The 15,649-nt window shown below is 40.6% G+C and overlaps 1 protein-coding gene across 5 annotated transcripts in view; it reads left to right on the top strand.

The window, feature by feature from the left end:
- Positions 1 to 15,649, top strand: part of NFIB (nuclear factor I B) — a 181,117-nt gene that overhangs the window by 25,598 nt on the left and 139,870 nt on the right. The window contains exon 1 of one of the 5 annotated variants that reach the window (XM_072404289.1): positions 2,459 to 2,734. The exons of 1 other annotated variant lie outside the window; for it this stretch is intronic. In XM_072404289.1, coding sequence (XP_072260390.1) covers positions 2,717 to 2,734 — 18 coding nt within the window. In that variant the 5' untranslated portion in view covers positions 2,459 to 2,716. Of the gene's footprint in view, positions 1 to 2,458; positions 2,735 to 13,406; positions 13,852 to 15,649 lie in introns of those variants that run through there. 3 more of the 5 variants (XM_072404292.1, XM_072404286.1, XM_072404291.1) reach the window with 3 other exon arrangements.

Raw genomic sequence — 15,649 nt, 5'->3', positions numbered from 1 at the left:
GTTAAAGCCATTTATATTAAGTATAATCTGCAGCTTTCAGTAATACCTGCCATGAAGGTACTTGTAAAACATTCTCTATGATGGGGTGACAATGCTAGACCTCCCAACTTAAACATAAGAAGTAGGAGATTCTATAGCTCAAGGTATGTAGGCAAATGACCCACTCCTGCTATGCCTCATAGAAAATGAATATAAGAAAAATGATTGGTTTATAGGATAAAAGCTTTTTTCACCAGGATCATTTATCTTATCTTAAGGACAAATTGGACTATTGTAGGCTGCATGAGGGTTTGGTGCAAAGGAAAACGTTTAAAGCTGCGTACACACTGCCAATTTTTGTCGTTGGAAAGGATCTTTCACGATCCTTTCCAACGACAAGGGAGTGCACGATGCATGAACGATGCTGTACATACAGCACTGTTCATGCTCTATGGAGAGGGGAGGGGGAGAGCGACGGAGCGGCACCCTGCTGCGCGCTCTCCCCTTCCCTTTCATTAGGATCGGTCGTCGTCCATCGTCCATGGATCCGCCAGGACGGTCGTTGGGCGACCCCCGACTGTACACACGGCAGATTTTCGCCCGATAATTGGCAGATGCCGATTATCGGGCGATAAAAATCTGACGTGTGTACGTAGCTTAACAGTTACATTATACATGTCATAAAGGTGTAAATCCACCTAAAATAAGGGACAACTGAGCTGGAAAGAGGGACAGAAGGTTCTGAAAGTGGGCACTAGCTCCTAAGAGGTACACATGGATAAAAAAGATGAATCGAGCTCCAGGAGAACAGAGAGATTCTGGTACTATTGAGGGACTTTGGTCCAGGTTGATGACAGGGGGGGCCTAGTTCCAGGAGGGTCATGGTTCTGAAAGAGGGACCAGGTCTTAAGAAATTGGTTCTGAAAGAGGAACCTGGTTCTAAGATGGACAGGGGGGCATAGTTTTGAAAGCCAAGAGGGACCTGGTACTAAGAAGGACTTGCTCCTAACAGAAAGATCCGCTTCTAGTAATGACAAAGGGTTGGGTTTAAAAAAAAAAAAAAAAAACTAACTCTAGGAGGGACGAGGAGCTTTGTTCTGAAAGAGGGACCTGGTACTAAGAAGTTTGTCCTAAATAAAAAGATCTGCTTCTAGGTGTGACAGTGGATCTAAAAGAGGAACCTAACTCCAGGAGGGAAAGGTGAACTTTGTTCTGAAAGAAAAACCTGATTCCAAAAAGGAACAGAGGGACTAAACTGGGGGACATCACTTTAAGAGGGAAAGAGAAACTTTGTTCTACAAGAGGGACCTTGTTCTAACAGGGACCTGGTACTAAGAAGAACTTGGTCCTACAAGAAAGACCTGGTTCTAGGACTGACTGAGGGTTTGGATGTAAAAGAGAAACCTAGCTCTAGGAGGGAAAGAGGAACATTGTTCTGAAAGAAGAACCTGGTACTAAGAGGAGCAGAGGGACTGAATTGGGGGACTTGGCTTTAGGAGGAAATGAAGAACTTTGTTCTAAAAGAGGGACCTTGTTCTAGGAGGGACCTGGTACTAAGAAGAACTTGGTCCTAACAGAAAGATTTGGTTCTAGGAGTGACAGAGGGTCTTGGATCTAAAAGAGAAACCTAACTCTAGGAGGTAAAGAGGAACATTGTTCTAAAAGAGGGACCGGGTACTAAGAAGAAGTTGGTCCTAAAAGAAAGACCTGGTTCTAGGAATGACAGAGGATCTAAAAGAGGAACCTAACTCTAGGAGGGAAAGAGGAACCTTGTTCTGAAAGAGGGACCTGGTACTAAGAAGCAGTTGGTCCTAAAAGAAAGATTTTTAGGAGTGACAGAGGGTCTTGGATCTGTCACTCCTAGAACCAGGTCTTTTAACTCTAGGAGGGAAAGGGGAACTTTGTTCTGAAAGCTGGTCCTGGTTTTAACAAGGAATGTGGATCTTTAGATGCCTCCAAATCCTGATCTACTCTTACCACCATCAGGAAACAGACATCCACCAATGCAGTACAGAAAGTCATTGTGAAGAGTCCCCAGCAGATGCACAAGGGGTTAAAGAGACAGCCCTAGTTTATGATACAGAGTGATGGAGCATGCTGCAAGGGATGATTGCATTGTACTGTATAAAGTAAAAGAGTAGGAAATGAAAGGTGGAGAGGAATGTAGAGGGGGAGGCAGGATGGAGGTGGGGGTCCTAGGAGAAGGTGGGAGGGCTGTGACAGCTGGAGTTTGGAAGGGGGGAGCTGCATGAATAGGGAGGAGAGGAGAAGGTGGGAAGGGTGAAGAGGGAGCCGCCGCCTTCCCGACCAATCAGAGAGCGGTGGAAGTCGTCCAAGTCCCGAGCCGTGTCTGCTATGAGCTGCCTGATGTGCTGAGCAGAGCCAGACTGACAGGGGGGCCGGGGAGACACACAGGGGAAAGAGAGGAAAACCCTGCCAACAGCACAGACCAGCCCAGCTACAAAAAAAACGGGATCAGCCTCTCCTGGACCGCGTTCAAGTCAGCGCAGCCACCCTCCAGGAGTGCAGGATTGCAGCTAGGCACAGCAGGCGTTGTATTGCCTTCACCGCCCTGCCCTCCCTCCTCTGCCAGGATATTTCCTACACCTATACGTACTTACACATATAAGACTCGGGAATCACAATAATAACAGTCATAGTATAAATAATAATAAAAAAGAAATGTGAAGGCTCCGCACCAGTGCTGTCTTACAGATTACAGGATCCCTTTAATTTAATGCAATACAGTGCCATGGTATGTGTTTTGGACATTTTACACGTGCTGCTTTTCTGAATGCTGACACATAGATTGCAGAGTTTGCTGTGGCAGGGGGCATGGAGATGTGCCAGGGGGCATGGAGAAGTGCCGGCACAACTTTTATGTTGATCTTCCATCCTTGTTATAACTTTTTCTTCCTGACATGATTTGTTGTGGGATGAGCTAGAAGTGCCGCTTGTTTGTCTTCTGCTTTTTTGGCAGCATCTGGATGTGGGTCACACTTGTGTGCCAGCAATCAGTGGATAGAGCTTGTGTCCAAGAGTGCTGAACCTGGCACGGCTCCTGGCGCAACACTTCTGCTGGCACACGCTGCATGGCATGGGCGGGTCATGTGATCTGGGGGGTACACGTGGAGCCCCCCTCCACTGCCATCATCTATATAAATGTATATATATATATATATATATATATATATAGAACGATGCTCAATGATGTTTACTATTATATACATCTATTTATAGGGATCACTATATATTTACAATTGTATATATAAATATTATATACTATTTTTTTACTGTGTGCTATACGTTTCTATATATTGTATTCTCGGCACATTTGCGATGTGCAGCCCGATGCTGATTGCACATGTATGATGTAGTAGGCAGTGATGATCTGTGTCCACGTGGCTGCCTGTACATACATGGATCACCTTATATAACCTCCATATGTCGGAGTTCCCTTTCTATGGATGTGAAGGTGTGGTTTATGTATGGGTAATACCTGCACAGGCAGCCAGCGTGTCATAGCAATGTATAGATAGACCTATGGCAGTCACCTGTGCTAGGACTGCCTTGTACTGATATTTGCTGCTTTACTTCCTCTTATTCTTTCCTTGTAACACTTTACTATCACTCTAACAATGTGCAGCTATAGTGTGGCTGATCAGGCACTTTTTGTGTTTTCCATCTGGGTAGTGACTTATGTCTGCTATTTCCTGTCTGTATACCCCTAGGTATGTCAGCTTCTTATATAGCCATGACACCCCTCCTCCTGAAGCCCCTATGTGTCAGACAATAACTTAGTTCTGCTTCATGCTAATCTGCACACATCCATATTTACAATATTTATGTCCTCCTGGTGCTTTATGTTTTGATATTGTGACTGGTCTGTAAATCCTTGTAAACATGATCCCTTCTGCTCTACACCTGTTCTGCATTCTGTAGGTTACAATGCTCCTTCTTCAATATGTTTGGAATGATACAATCATCCATGGTACATTATGCTGTCACAGGTGTTGTAGTAGTTTCCTAACTTTAATAATGTGCTTCTTTTAATGCGTCATGTTTATCTAAGAGAAAGGGAAATTTAGTACTACATTCTATGGGTACATGAATCAAAATGTGCCCCTTAACTGTGTATAAATATAATAGAAACTAGAAAAGAATGTACATAAACAGAACCCCCCAATCTTTTTAGAATTTACACTAACAATCACAGCCCCCTTCCCCTGCCTTAAGTACATTTAGTACATATGTGTCTAAATGTTTTATCTATTATTTTATATATATCATTTTATGTATTATATTATATATATACATTATATTATAATATACCAGAGGTTACCCCCTTACCCCAGGAGTGTCTTAATCTCTTTTGTACGCATTTTACTGATTTAATGCATTCATTTATATGCATTGTGTTACATATGGGTTGTTACTTTTTACATATAATTGTCTAAAACTCACCATGCATGTTACAATTTGTGCAATTTAATTTAGATCTTCAGACAACTATTTAATGCATCAGTCTAATTGATCACATATTGATGGATTTGGTACATTCAAAGTTGGTTGTACAAGCTTCATAGTAATGCTGTGTATATATCCTGTGCTTTTGTCTATGCATATAATGTCTAAGTGAGCAATGTACAAGCTTTACCACAACACCAAAATGCCCCTTGTGCTGGTTAGTAGTCGGTGACTGATATTGCCATGGCAAAGCATAGATGCATTCATTTACCTTTTTATAATATATATGTATAGATTTATATAAATATATCTTGTGTCACTGTCTGTGTTCGGCTGTCATTTGCAAACCCTATTTAATGTACAGCGCTGCATAATATGTTGGTGCTATATAAATCCTGTTTATTAATAATATTAATAATTATATATAGATATATATACAGGTCATAGTCCTTGTAGTTACATATGTGGTGTATGTGTCCATGTGCATGCCCCCCCAGATTATGGATCAGTGATCACACTTGACACTATGTCCTACACAATAGTAAATGTTGATTTGCAATAAGTGGGACTGTGAGTAATTCTCAGGTTGGAGTGGGTGGGACAGTTCTTTTTACTTTGACACAAGGATCTGAGGTGGTGTGATGTGAATTATTATTAGTGCACAGAACATGCCTGTCCCCCCTCCCCCTCTTGCTGCTTGTGAGAGGAGTCTGCCATTGAACTTGAGACAGGACAGACAAGATCTGCACTTTATAAGTACAGTAGCTGCCAGGGAAAAGGCGCCAAACACACAGAATTAACTTTAACTTTCACTGTTCCAGCTGTAGGGATTACAATGAAAAGGCTAATCAACTGACAGTACAATGACATGCAGTAATTAGTAATTATTTGCCAATAATTTGCATTGATCATAGTAATATATCTGCACAACAAAATCATGGATGCTAATTATTCCTGGTTTTGAAAATGTTTTCAATTTAAAACTATTGGCACTTCTAAAACTGACACTTCCTAATGCCCCGTTTTGTAGTTTGAATATATACCGGTAGTCTGATGTTCTGACACCAAACAAATCATACTTCTTTTACCATTCTTTATATTTCTATAGGACATTTCCATACACATGGCAAGATCTTATTCCTGTATACCTAATTAAGTTATTTTATTTCATAAAAAGGTGGAGTAGTTCTTCATTACAACCCCCTAGACTTCAGGCATTCATGTTTTGGTAAATTATAGACAGGATTGCTTGCTTTGTGTTACTAAGATACTTTTACATATATACACGCTATAGCATGATCCTTTAACAAGCAGGCCAACGTAATCATCTAGTCTTCATGTGACCTCAACATAAATTTGTGGGTTAGGATTCTTTGGCATTCCATGTTATTCAAAATATGGCATTTTAAACATTCTCATTAATGAATCAACCGTAACCTTTAAGCAGATATTCTTAGAGAAAAAAATTCCAGGACTGGAGCCCAATTTAAACGAAGCCTCTTTTTATAGATTAGTGGCATCAACCTTGAGGACGAGGTAAAAAATGAGTTTGGTTTGTATTCCAGTGCAGAGTGCTTGTTGTGAATATCCTGTGGTTTCTAAAATCCTCCCACTTATTCCCCAGTTCAGTCAATTAGCCCATTCATCTGTGGGGCAGGCTCAGCCTAAGGGAATGTACGAGCTTCAGATTTCTAAATGGGCAGGAAATTTATAACACAGGCAGAGTGCACTGTAATGACAGTAACATGATTAGCTGCCCGATTTTTTTTCATTTAGTTGTGTCTATTACAGGAAAAAGTCAAACTTGGTATTTGTGCTATCCCAAAAAAACTATTCTGGGTGAGAGTTTGTTAATGATCTGCCATCACATGGCTTTTTTATTTGAACAAATTGAGAAATATATGTTAGATATTTGGGGTGTAAGTTTACATTAGAAAGGGGTACAATAAGCTGCATTTATTGTGTGTTCAGATAGCCAAAGGTGCATCTTTTTTATGATTTTTGGGATAGCAAGAGTTTCTAGGTCTTGTATTTCCAAGCTGAAAATTCACAGCTGAAAAACAGGGAAAGGCAACCATTGATGTGGAGTTCCACTACCACACCTGAAAAACAGGGTTACTTGGAAGTAGTTGTAATGGAAAAGCTGGAGACAGGTCATGGGCATCCAGAATGTAGATTCTCCACAAATGGTGAGACAACTCTGCAGCACAAAACATGTATGGAACTGTATGGTGGCTATAGATGTTGCAGCACTTACATTTTCCTATGTCATTGGTCTTTTTCTGGCCAAGTAACCTGTTTATGTATGCTTCACTAGTGATTTAAAGTTCTCAAACATCTTAGCCTAAAAGAGAATGATAGACCCATCATAAAAGGGGCAAGTTACAGTTTGATGATTTTGCCACTGATGAGGTTTCATCAGACGCAGAACCACAAATGTGACGTATCCTGTACTATACTCTGCAAAGTTATTACATTGATGAAATCATGTCTTTGCTTTACTCTGCTAAAAACATGTAAGGAAACATATTAGGTGTAAGTTATGTTTGTTTATTCTGACTGCCTCTGTGGAGGGGGTTCCTGGAGGCTAAAATAAACATGTATACATGTACTTCAATTAGAATATACATTTAACCTGTTTTAATGAATACATAAGTGGTGCAAATTGTGTTTTTTTCATAGTTACCTAATTTTCAGCTAAAGTTTTTTTTAAGCCATTATATAGATATTAAGTTTCTTCATCCAAGACAGCGATTAATAACAGTTTTCATTATGGCAAGTGCTCATTTACACAAAGATTGAAGCATCAATGGTGTTACAAGGAGCTGTCCATGTAAATTGGCTATGCGTGCCTCCACTTGAATTGCTGTGAACCTGTTTTCATTTTAACTATACATGAGTGTCACTACCATTGTCTGCCATGTGAATCGCACCCCAGGATGCCCTGATAATTATTTTGTGAGATTCCCTGATGTAACTCTTGTAGCCGCAAGGTCTATGTGAGTGATTCATGGAAAAGTGACCTCTTGACGGGGTTTCGATGCATCAATTTCAGCATGCTGGCAATATATAGGATACCAGAAAAAAAGTGAGAGTTTACCGAGTTAACAGCTTGCTTCTGTTGAACATAATCAGCTCTCCCTACAGTGTAATTTCACTTTGGCTGTAGCCTATGTAAAATCCAAACTTCAAAAAAAACAAAAAAAAACTTTGCTCTTTTGACCTTGTAAGTTGTTATGTAGGGAGTTAAGCTTTCTATACAGATAACAGAACCTGAAACTGTTGAGACATCATTTTTTTGGGGGGTTTATTTGCATCAGTTAAATACAGCCCAGTCTTTGTCCCTTTTGTACAGTGGCTTGTGCGCTAGCTTTTACCTTAACCATCCTCTGTCAGCAAGGCCTTCATCAATGTGAATAAAAGCATGCTCTTACACAGACGATTGTGCTTAGCTAAGGTTTCTTCTTGACATTGAGCAATGCATAAGGTGCCTATAAGCCATTTTCTACATAAAGGAGAGCTTTGATTGTCGCTTAGGAAGATTGCATCTTGTAACAGCAATGCTAGATCCAGTGCTTATTATTGCCAGTCATGCCCTACATTTATCATCATGGTATTTCACGGATCCTAACATCACGATTTATTAAATATGTAATAACTATAAACTTTCGTATGAATCATTTATCCAAAATATAATTTTCTTTGTAAAGCTTATGCAGTTCTCGGTTCAGAGAATGATGTGTATTGCTCACAATTTACCTAGGGAGCTTGAGGTTGTTTAAGAGACCTCTACATTCCTGTGTGTTTGACTTGACCACCGTTGCCACTTCAGATGAACTTTCCTTGTAAATCACTGTCATTTTTTTGCTGCACTGTCAGTTTTAATGCTAGTACAACATATTTAGGTAGTAAACCCACAAAGGTTAAATTCAGACATTTATGAATGTACTGGGGTGTGTAATACTGTAAAAATTAAATGTGGAACCTATCATGCTCAGCCGCTAAGGTTGTGAAGTGTGATGGAACTTTAGTAGTCATACTGATGTTTATTACACACATGTACTTGCTATCTCTTAGTGACTCCTCTGCGATTAATTAGGGTTTGTAAATCAAACCTGCCTGTGTCATTTATTCTTCTTGTTAGGCCAGTGTAATGCATACAATGTGAATGTTTCTTAAGCCCACTGTAGCATCAATGTATAGAAGAAGTTAACAATCTTATGTTGATGGGGTTGGGAAAAATCTAACAAAAATGGATGAGGCTATAGCTACTCTAGTGCTGCACTAGTCTCCCTCCCTCCTACTCATGCCTCCCTTTCTCTCTGTTTTTATTTTTGGCATGGAGACAAGCCCTACCTCCTAAGTCAGAGTTTCTCTCTTGGATTGAACTGTACTTTCCCCTCCCTTCCCCCTCTCAGATATGAGAGCTGTGTTTCAGCTCAGTCACTAAATGCTTAGCTTTTTTCATGGAGCTCTGCAAACACTTTTGTTAACAAATGAGTTGCCATAAGGCTATATCACTAAAGGCAGGATGTTTTAAGATTCTGTATGATATCTTATATAAAATCTCTGGGTGCTCACTAATCTTGATTAAGGTTACTGTGCTTGTGTAACATTGTAAGGAGAGGGTCGTTTTGTGCTTATTTTGATAATATCACCCAATACCGTACTTATAATGTTGGTTAATTTGATCATAGGATTCCTATTTAGATTTACCCACAATTATATAGTACAGGGGCATTCAGTTCCAGTATTTGAGGGTTGTAAAGAGGCCAAACATTTCTGACTCTGTATGCCACACCATACTAAAGTTACTGCTGTCTGAGAAATTCTAAAAATATGTGCGGATCCTTGGACTGGTTGGATGTCCAGGTAGAGAAGGGCCTACCTGTTTGCAAGCAAACTGTACAGTGTTAACCTTTCAATAAAAATTAATGCGATCAGGCAGGCTATTTATTGCAAGAGACAACGATGTTCCTTCTGCAATAAGATAAACATACTTGCCTTCTGACTTGCCTTAGACCTTTCTTTAGACTTGAATGAGACAGTTCAATCTATTTGAAACAGAAATCCATTGACACAAACTCTAATTGTGATTTTTCTTAAGAGTGAATTGTATTGTGTTGGTAGGCCGCATACCGATAGATGGAGTTGGATGGAGAAGAAGACAATAAAAATGGGAGCCCTGCGTAATGCGCATTAGGTTGCCTTAAGTGTTCACTTAAATATTGGCGTATAGTTGAAAGTTGAAATTTTTAGGTTGTTTGAAAATGCTTTGATAAAAGTTGCAATATTTTAAAATAGTTTTCATGACAATTTTATATATTCTATTTTGTTTTATTTTACTGGTCAAAGGTTTCATTGCGAATATAAAAGAAACAACTTAATAGGTGAAATGCAATACGGTCAAGGGTTCCTTTTCATAGAAAAAAATCCAGCCGTAGCTGGCGGGAGCTTTTACCAGTGCAAGGATTGGGTTAATAAAGGAATGCATGGAAGTCCAAGCCACCTCTTGCCTTGTCCCTATATAAACTGTGCTTGGAAGGCACATGAGAATTAAAGCAGCTGGCTGATTTTGTTCCCAGTCCCACCCCATTCTGCTTAATCCACTGAGCAGAGTTTGAATGTCTCCTTAATGAGGACAGCACAGAGGTTAAAAGTCACCATTTCATGGTTGACTTCACATCACTTACCTTCTCTTGAGTGTGCATGCTAACCTTGCAGAACTGATTTGTAGTTCTTTTCTATCACAGTCACACGCTAGCATGAGAGCAGAACAGCAGACAAGGCAGAAAACCACAAGCAGCCAGTGGCCCTAAGCATGCACTCTTTTCTTTATTTATATTTTGATTTTTGGCTGTCATTCTTCAGTCCCTGTTTGCTTCACACCAGCTGGAACGCTCTTGTGTGAATTGAAATTTCAGCGCTTTCATTCACGCAAACTAGCATTCCTTTTCCCTGGCTCTTATATATTTACAACACAGTCATGGAACAGTTCTTGGCAGTACATTACAGACACAATTTAGACCTGTCCAAAGGAGCTTGTGGTTCCAATCAGCTGTTATCCTTGTGCTGCTACAGCCAACACTCTACTTAAAAGTGATCGCTTTTTGCACATTGCTCTTTGCGCTGTCTTATTGATTGAGTGGATGCCTCTGGAATCGTGTCAGGAGGTGATGGAGCTATTTAGTGCTTTGCGGGTTCAGCTTTTTGCAGGACTGGTGGCATATTTCCCTGGCATATATGTTGAATTAGCACATGGTTGTCGTATAGAAATATCGAAAACACCCAAAAGTTACACAGGCTATAATTTTTTTTTTAAAGAATGATAAATCTTGGCATGTAGTATTCATGTTCGCCTTTTTTAAAATATTAGGTTCCATTTAAAGACAATAGATGTGCTGCCTGTCGCTTTAGATATGCTGATTAGCCAGAATGAATTTTAGTGAAATATAAATGAGAAATATATTATATGCAGAGGTTGTTTGTCTTTATAGAATATACTTCGTGGTAGTTTGGTAATGGTACCGTGGGATCCAAAGCCTTCTATATTTTCAGATTGCTGCCTCATGTTGCATATCATGATGGCGTTGTTTGATAGGAATGGCCATTATTCTATAACATTTTGGTGGGAATTTAAATAAGATATAATGTGTACACTTCATGAATTGGAAGAGCTTCCAACCCAAAGAGGGCACGGAGGCTGCAACACGAAGCTTATTCCTAACGAGTGGGACTTATTCCAAATGAGTGTGACTTGACAGGAATGTTATACGGTTCCCCTGTCAGCCATTAAAGTGAGAGTGGGAAAAAAGAAGCTACTTCCAGCCTCCAAAATGCCTTATAGTCCCATGCCGCCTCACGATTAACCATTTCTGTGCCTGGGACTTTTACACAAGTTATACATAGCGCTGCACATTGTGGCCTTTCTAGCAAAAAGCCAAATCAAATTTACTGCAACTGAGGGAAAATAAAAAATTGTCATGGATGTGGTTGTTATCTTGTGGTTTGGTTTGCATTGACATTAACCCTAATGAAGGGTTTGAGGGTATGAAGGTTTATCTAATTTACATTTATGTTTTTCTGTCATAATGTCCTCCATGACATTTTTGTGCATGTTGTTTAGCATGTTAGATTGCAAGCTCTTGTGGTCTTGCTTTGGCCGCTGTGTGACCTTGCTTTATACAGAGCAGTGATATATGTTGGAGTTACCTCAAGATATCTTTAATAATAACTATATTTCCAGCCTGAGCAGCCATTACTAATGACACATATAGACTCCCTGGCTTCACATATGTCAGGGGCCTTTTTACTAAAGTCAGACTTTTCGGAAACGTCTGTGTGTACTTGTTATAACAGGCACCGCTTTTATTCCCGAGGTACCCAAACAGTTAAGAAAGTGAGCTCCGGCCACACCCGACTCCCCTCACCCGAGATAACCGCAGAGAGGGAGGGCAGAGGGCGGGAGAGGCCGAGGTGAGGAGCAGGGCGTATAAAAGGCGGGCGGGCGGGCTCCTTCTCAGCACGAACTCCTCTAGCCCTCTTCGCTCCTCCGCTCCTGTGACCTTGCCACTTCTGTGACCAGGCTGCAGGGCACAGATATGGCAGTGCCATGGCATACCTACATATGTATATAACGCACAGTGCCAATATTAGACCTAAAGGTGGTGCCCTACTTCATGGCACTGAGGTATATATCAGCCTCCCATGACTGGAAGGGGACTCGTTATTAGTGTGCCAACTTTGTGCCAGTCTAGGTGCAGTATATTACATTGTTCTTCCTGTACTGCCAGTCACCTGTATATTACACTGCATTCAGCATGCCATAGTTAGTGCCAATTGTATTTCATTCAGCGTCACAGAGTGGCAGCCTAGGTGCGGCACATATTGCATTTACCTTCCCAAATAGCAATGTTGTATGCAGCATTACCATCACTATGCCATGGTGCAGCCTATTGATTTCAGCATGCCATGGAGCCCACCTAGATGCAGGAGGTTAAATTGCATTTAGTATGTCATATGCCAACCTCGGTACGGTGCATTATATTGCATGTCATTGTGCCAGTTTATTTGCAGCACATGGCACTGTATCCAGCATGGCATAGTGCTGGACTATGTACAATACACGTAATGCATGCTATGGTGCCAGCCCAAATGACAGAACATTGCATCTTTCAGTGCCAATTGATACGTTTATACACAGCACCTTGTATTGCATTCTGCATGCCATAGTGCCAGCCTAGAATACAGAACATTTCATTGCATTCAGCATGCAGCCTAGGTAGGGTACATTATATTAAATGGTGCCAATTCATATAAAGCACATATTTCATTAGGCATGCCATAGTGCCAGTTTATACACAGCACCTTGTATTGCATTCTACATGCCATAGTGCCAGCCTAGACTGCAGAACATTTCATTGCATTCAGCATGCCATAGTGCCAGCCTAGGTACATTATATTGAATGGTGCCAATTTATTTAATGCACTTTGTATTGCATTCTGCATGCCTTAGTGCCAATTTATAGGTAAATTACAATATATCCACCATGCCCTAGTGCCAGTTTATACGCAGCACCTTGTATCGCATTCTGCATGCCATTGTGTCAGTTTATAGGGAACAAATTACAGTGCATCCAGCATGCCATAGTGGCAGCAAGATAGCAGAACATATCGTCCAGCATGCCTAGATTGCAGCACATTGCACTGAGCATGTCACACTGGCAGCCTAGACTGCAGACCATTGTCCAGCATGCCATAGTGGCAGCCTTGCATTGCAGAGGTGTGCCCAGCACATTATATTCTGTTCCCGGACGATATGAGGAATGAGAGGAAGAGCAGCTCGGGCAGCCTTCCTCCTCCTCCTCCATGATTTAACCCCTCCTCTCCCGGCAGGGCGCCGGTACCCTGCAAGCCGTGGGCATGTGAAGGGGCGGAGGGACATATAGGAGAGAAACACACAGCGCACCAGGGGGAGGAGTGTGTCTCCTTGATTGTGTAATTAAATAATAATAATAATAAAAAAAAATGCGAAATCCTTAAGTCTGCTTTGGAAAGCTGAAACGGTGCAGAGGGTGTAACCGGTGCAAGTTTGAGTGAGCGGAAGAGAGGGAGTGAGAGCGCTAGTGTGTGCAGGACATGCTTATTGGGAGCTAATACATCCCATCACCATCCCCATCATCATCATCGATAGAATATAGCGCGGCCAGCCCGGGGACACGGAGTGCTATGCTGGCAGCTCACACTGCGGGCGCCCAGTAGCGGCACTGACAGCCAGGACATTCATCATCTGCCGTCTTATATCGCCCAGTCACCGGACAATGAATAGGTGAAATTTCTCCCCCTTGGATATTGTACTGGGGAGCCGAACAAGCCATGATGTATTCTCCTATCTGCCTGACTCAGGTATACTATGCCAATTCGGGGCTACGGGGCTGCCTGGGTGGGGGATCAGGGGGTCCCGCAGGTGAGGGACAACTAAGTCGGGATGCTGCGCGGGAGACTTGCTGTATTCTTCCATATGGACGGTACACCTAGGTGAATGCCACCTCCATAGCGGTTCTACGTCCCGCACCTCTCCCTTCATTTCTCCACACTTTTGTCTTCGTACTTATAGAATTACAGGCACGTACGGCCTCCCCTGTGTGCCCCGACATGGTAGGTACCCGGCAAGTATATTAAATGCGCCCGGGGAATGTTCCACACGCTCGGTGGGGTACGAGACTGTCCGGGATTCGGAACTTCTTCCAGTGCGCTCACATGGGCGAGCCTGAGAAATAGCGACACAGGAAACTTTGCTGTACTCCATGGACACTCCGTCCTGTGCTGCATATTACACTGTAACCGGCTTCTTTATGTATTCATAGGGAATATAGGGGCTGCAGGTAGCCTGGAAGTTGTAGCATGGCACAATCCGAATCTGACAGCTCAGTCTGGGTTATTTCTGTATTCTATGGTATTAAATATTTATATTATAGAGGAGTAAGTCAGGCTGTGTATGTGTAATATACAAAGCCATTCTACCTGTCACATTCATCTCTATATTATTTATTCCTGACAATATATATATGTAATTTATTTCCTTGTAAAATAGAACACGTGCATTTATTAATTCTCTAAAACAAAACCTGGCCTTTTCATTTTTTATTCATTTATATATGTGGATTGTATTTTTATTGTCAATGTGTCACCTGGATAATTCAATTATTAGGAGAATTATTGACAGGGCAATTTGTCCTTTAATATACCTAAAATAACGCATGTTGCTTGATGTTTCTGCAGAATTTTATTACCAAAAATACATTACAGGAAAGTATGTTGGAGGGATTTTAGGACCACTTCATTTAGGATTTGAGCCGCCACCAGAAATGTTATTCTATTTTGGTGTCCGTAATAACAGAAGCAGCAAATATTTTAGAGATTTGGGAAGGCCGTTGTTAGCCTACAAACAACCAAAATCTCCAAAGTTGTTTTTGGTTTAGCTTATTCATTTTTAGTTATTTCTGTAATATTTATTAGGCTAAGATTTCCACCTTAATTACCATTTATTGATGTTACATATGTAATACACGGCCATACAAATATACCGAGGCATTCCCAAACTGTAATTAAAGATGAAGACAACGATAAAGCCTTTCCAGTGATTGGATGCAGCCCTGGAGTTTTTTTTGGCTGACACTTTTTGTACTGTTTATATTTTGTTTGGCATGTGAATTTGACTGACTAGATGTATTTTAGTCAGAAAGTCTTTCACATACTGACATCTTCCAAAGTTATTTAGGGACAAATTGCACCTGTGCGTTCTATATGTCACCATTACCATTCCTTACATTTTTTTTCTTTAATTGTTATGTTCTCTAGGTAAAAATTGATTTACCTTTAGTGGTAATAGATGAGCAGTCATTTGTTTAAATTGCTTTTCTAAGTAATATACATTAGCAGTTCATATACAAATATTTTGAATGTATATGAGTATATATTCTGTGTCAAAGTCTAGACAAATGAAATTCATGGCTCTTTGAAAAATGTATCTATAACTTTTAAAAATGACATTTATGACATTTAATGATTGAGGCAGTATCAACTAAATATTCATATAAATATATATATATCACTTATATATATGTATATGCACACAGGTTTTGAATGTGTGTGCAAGAATATATATATATATATATATATATATATATATATATATATATAT

Source organism: Pyxicephalus adspersus, chromosome 3 (genome assembly GCF_032062135.1).
Source record: "Pyxicephalus adspersus chromosome 3, UCB_Pads_2.0, whole genome shotgun sequence".
In the NCBI taxonomy this organism is placed as follows: domain Eukaryota; kingdom Metazoa; phylum Chordata; class Amphibia; order Anura; family Pyxicephalidae; genus Pyxicephalus; species Pyxicephalus adspersus.
This window is presented reverse-complemented; position numbering and strand designations above follow the sequence as displayed.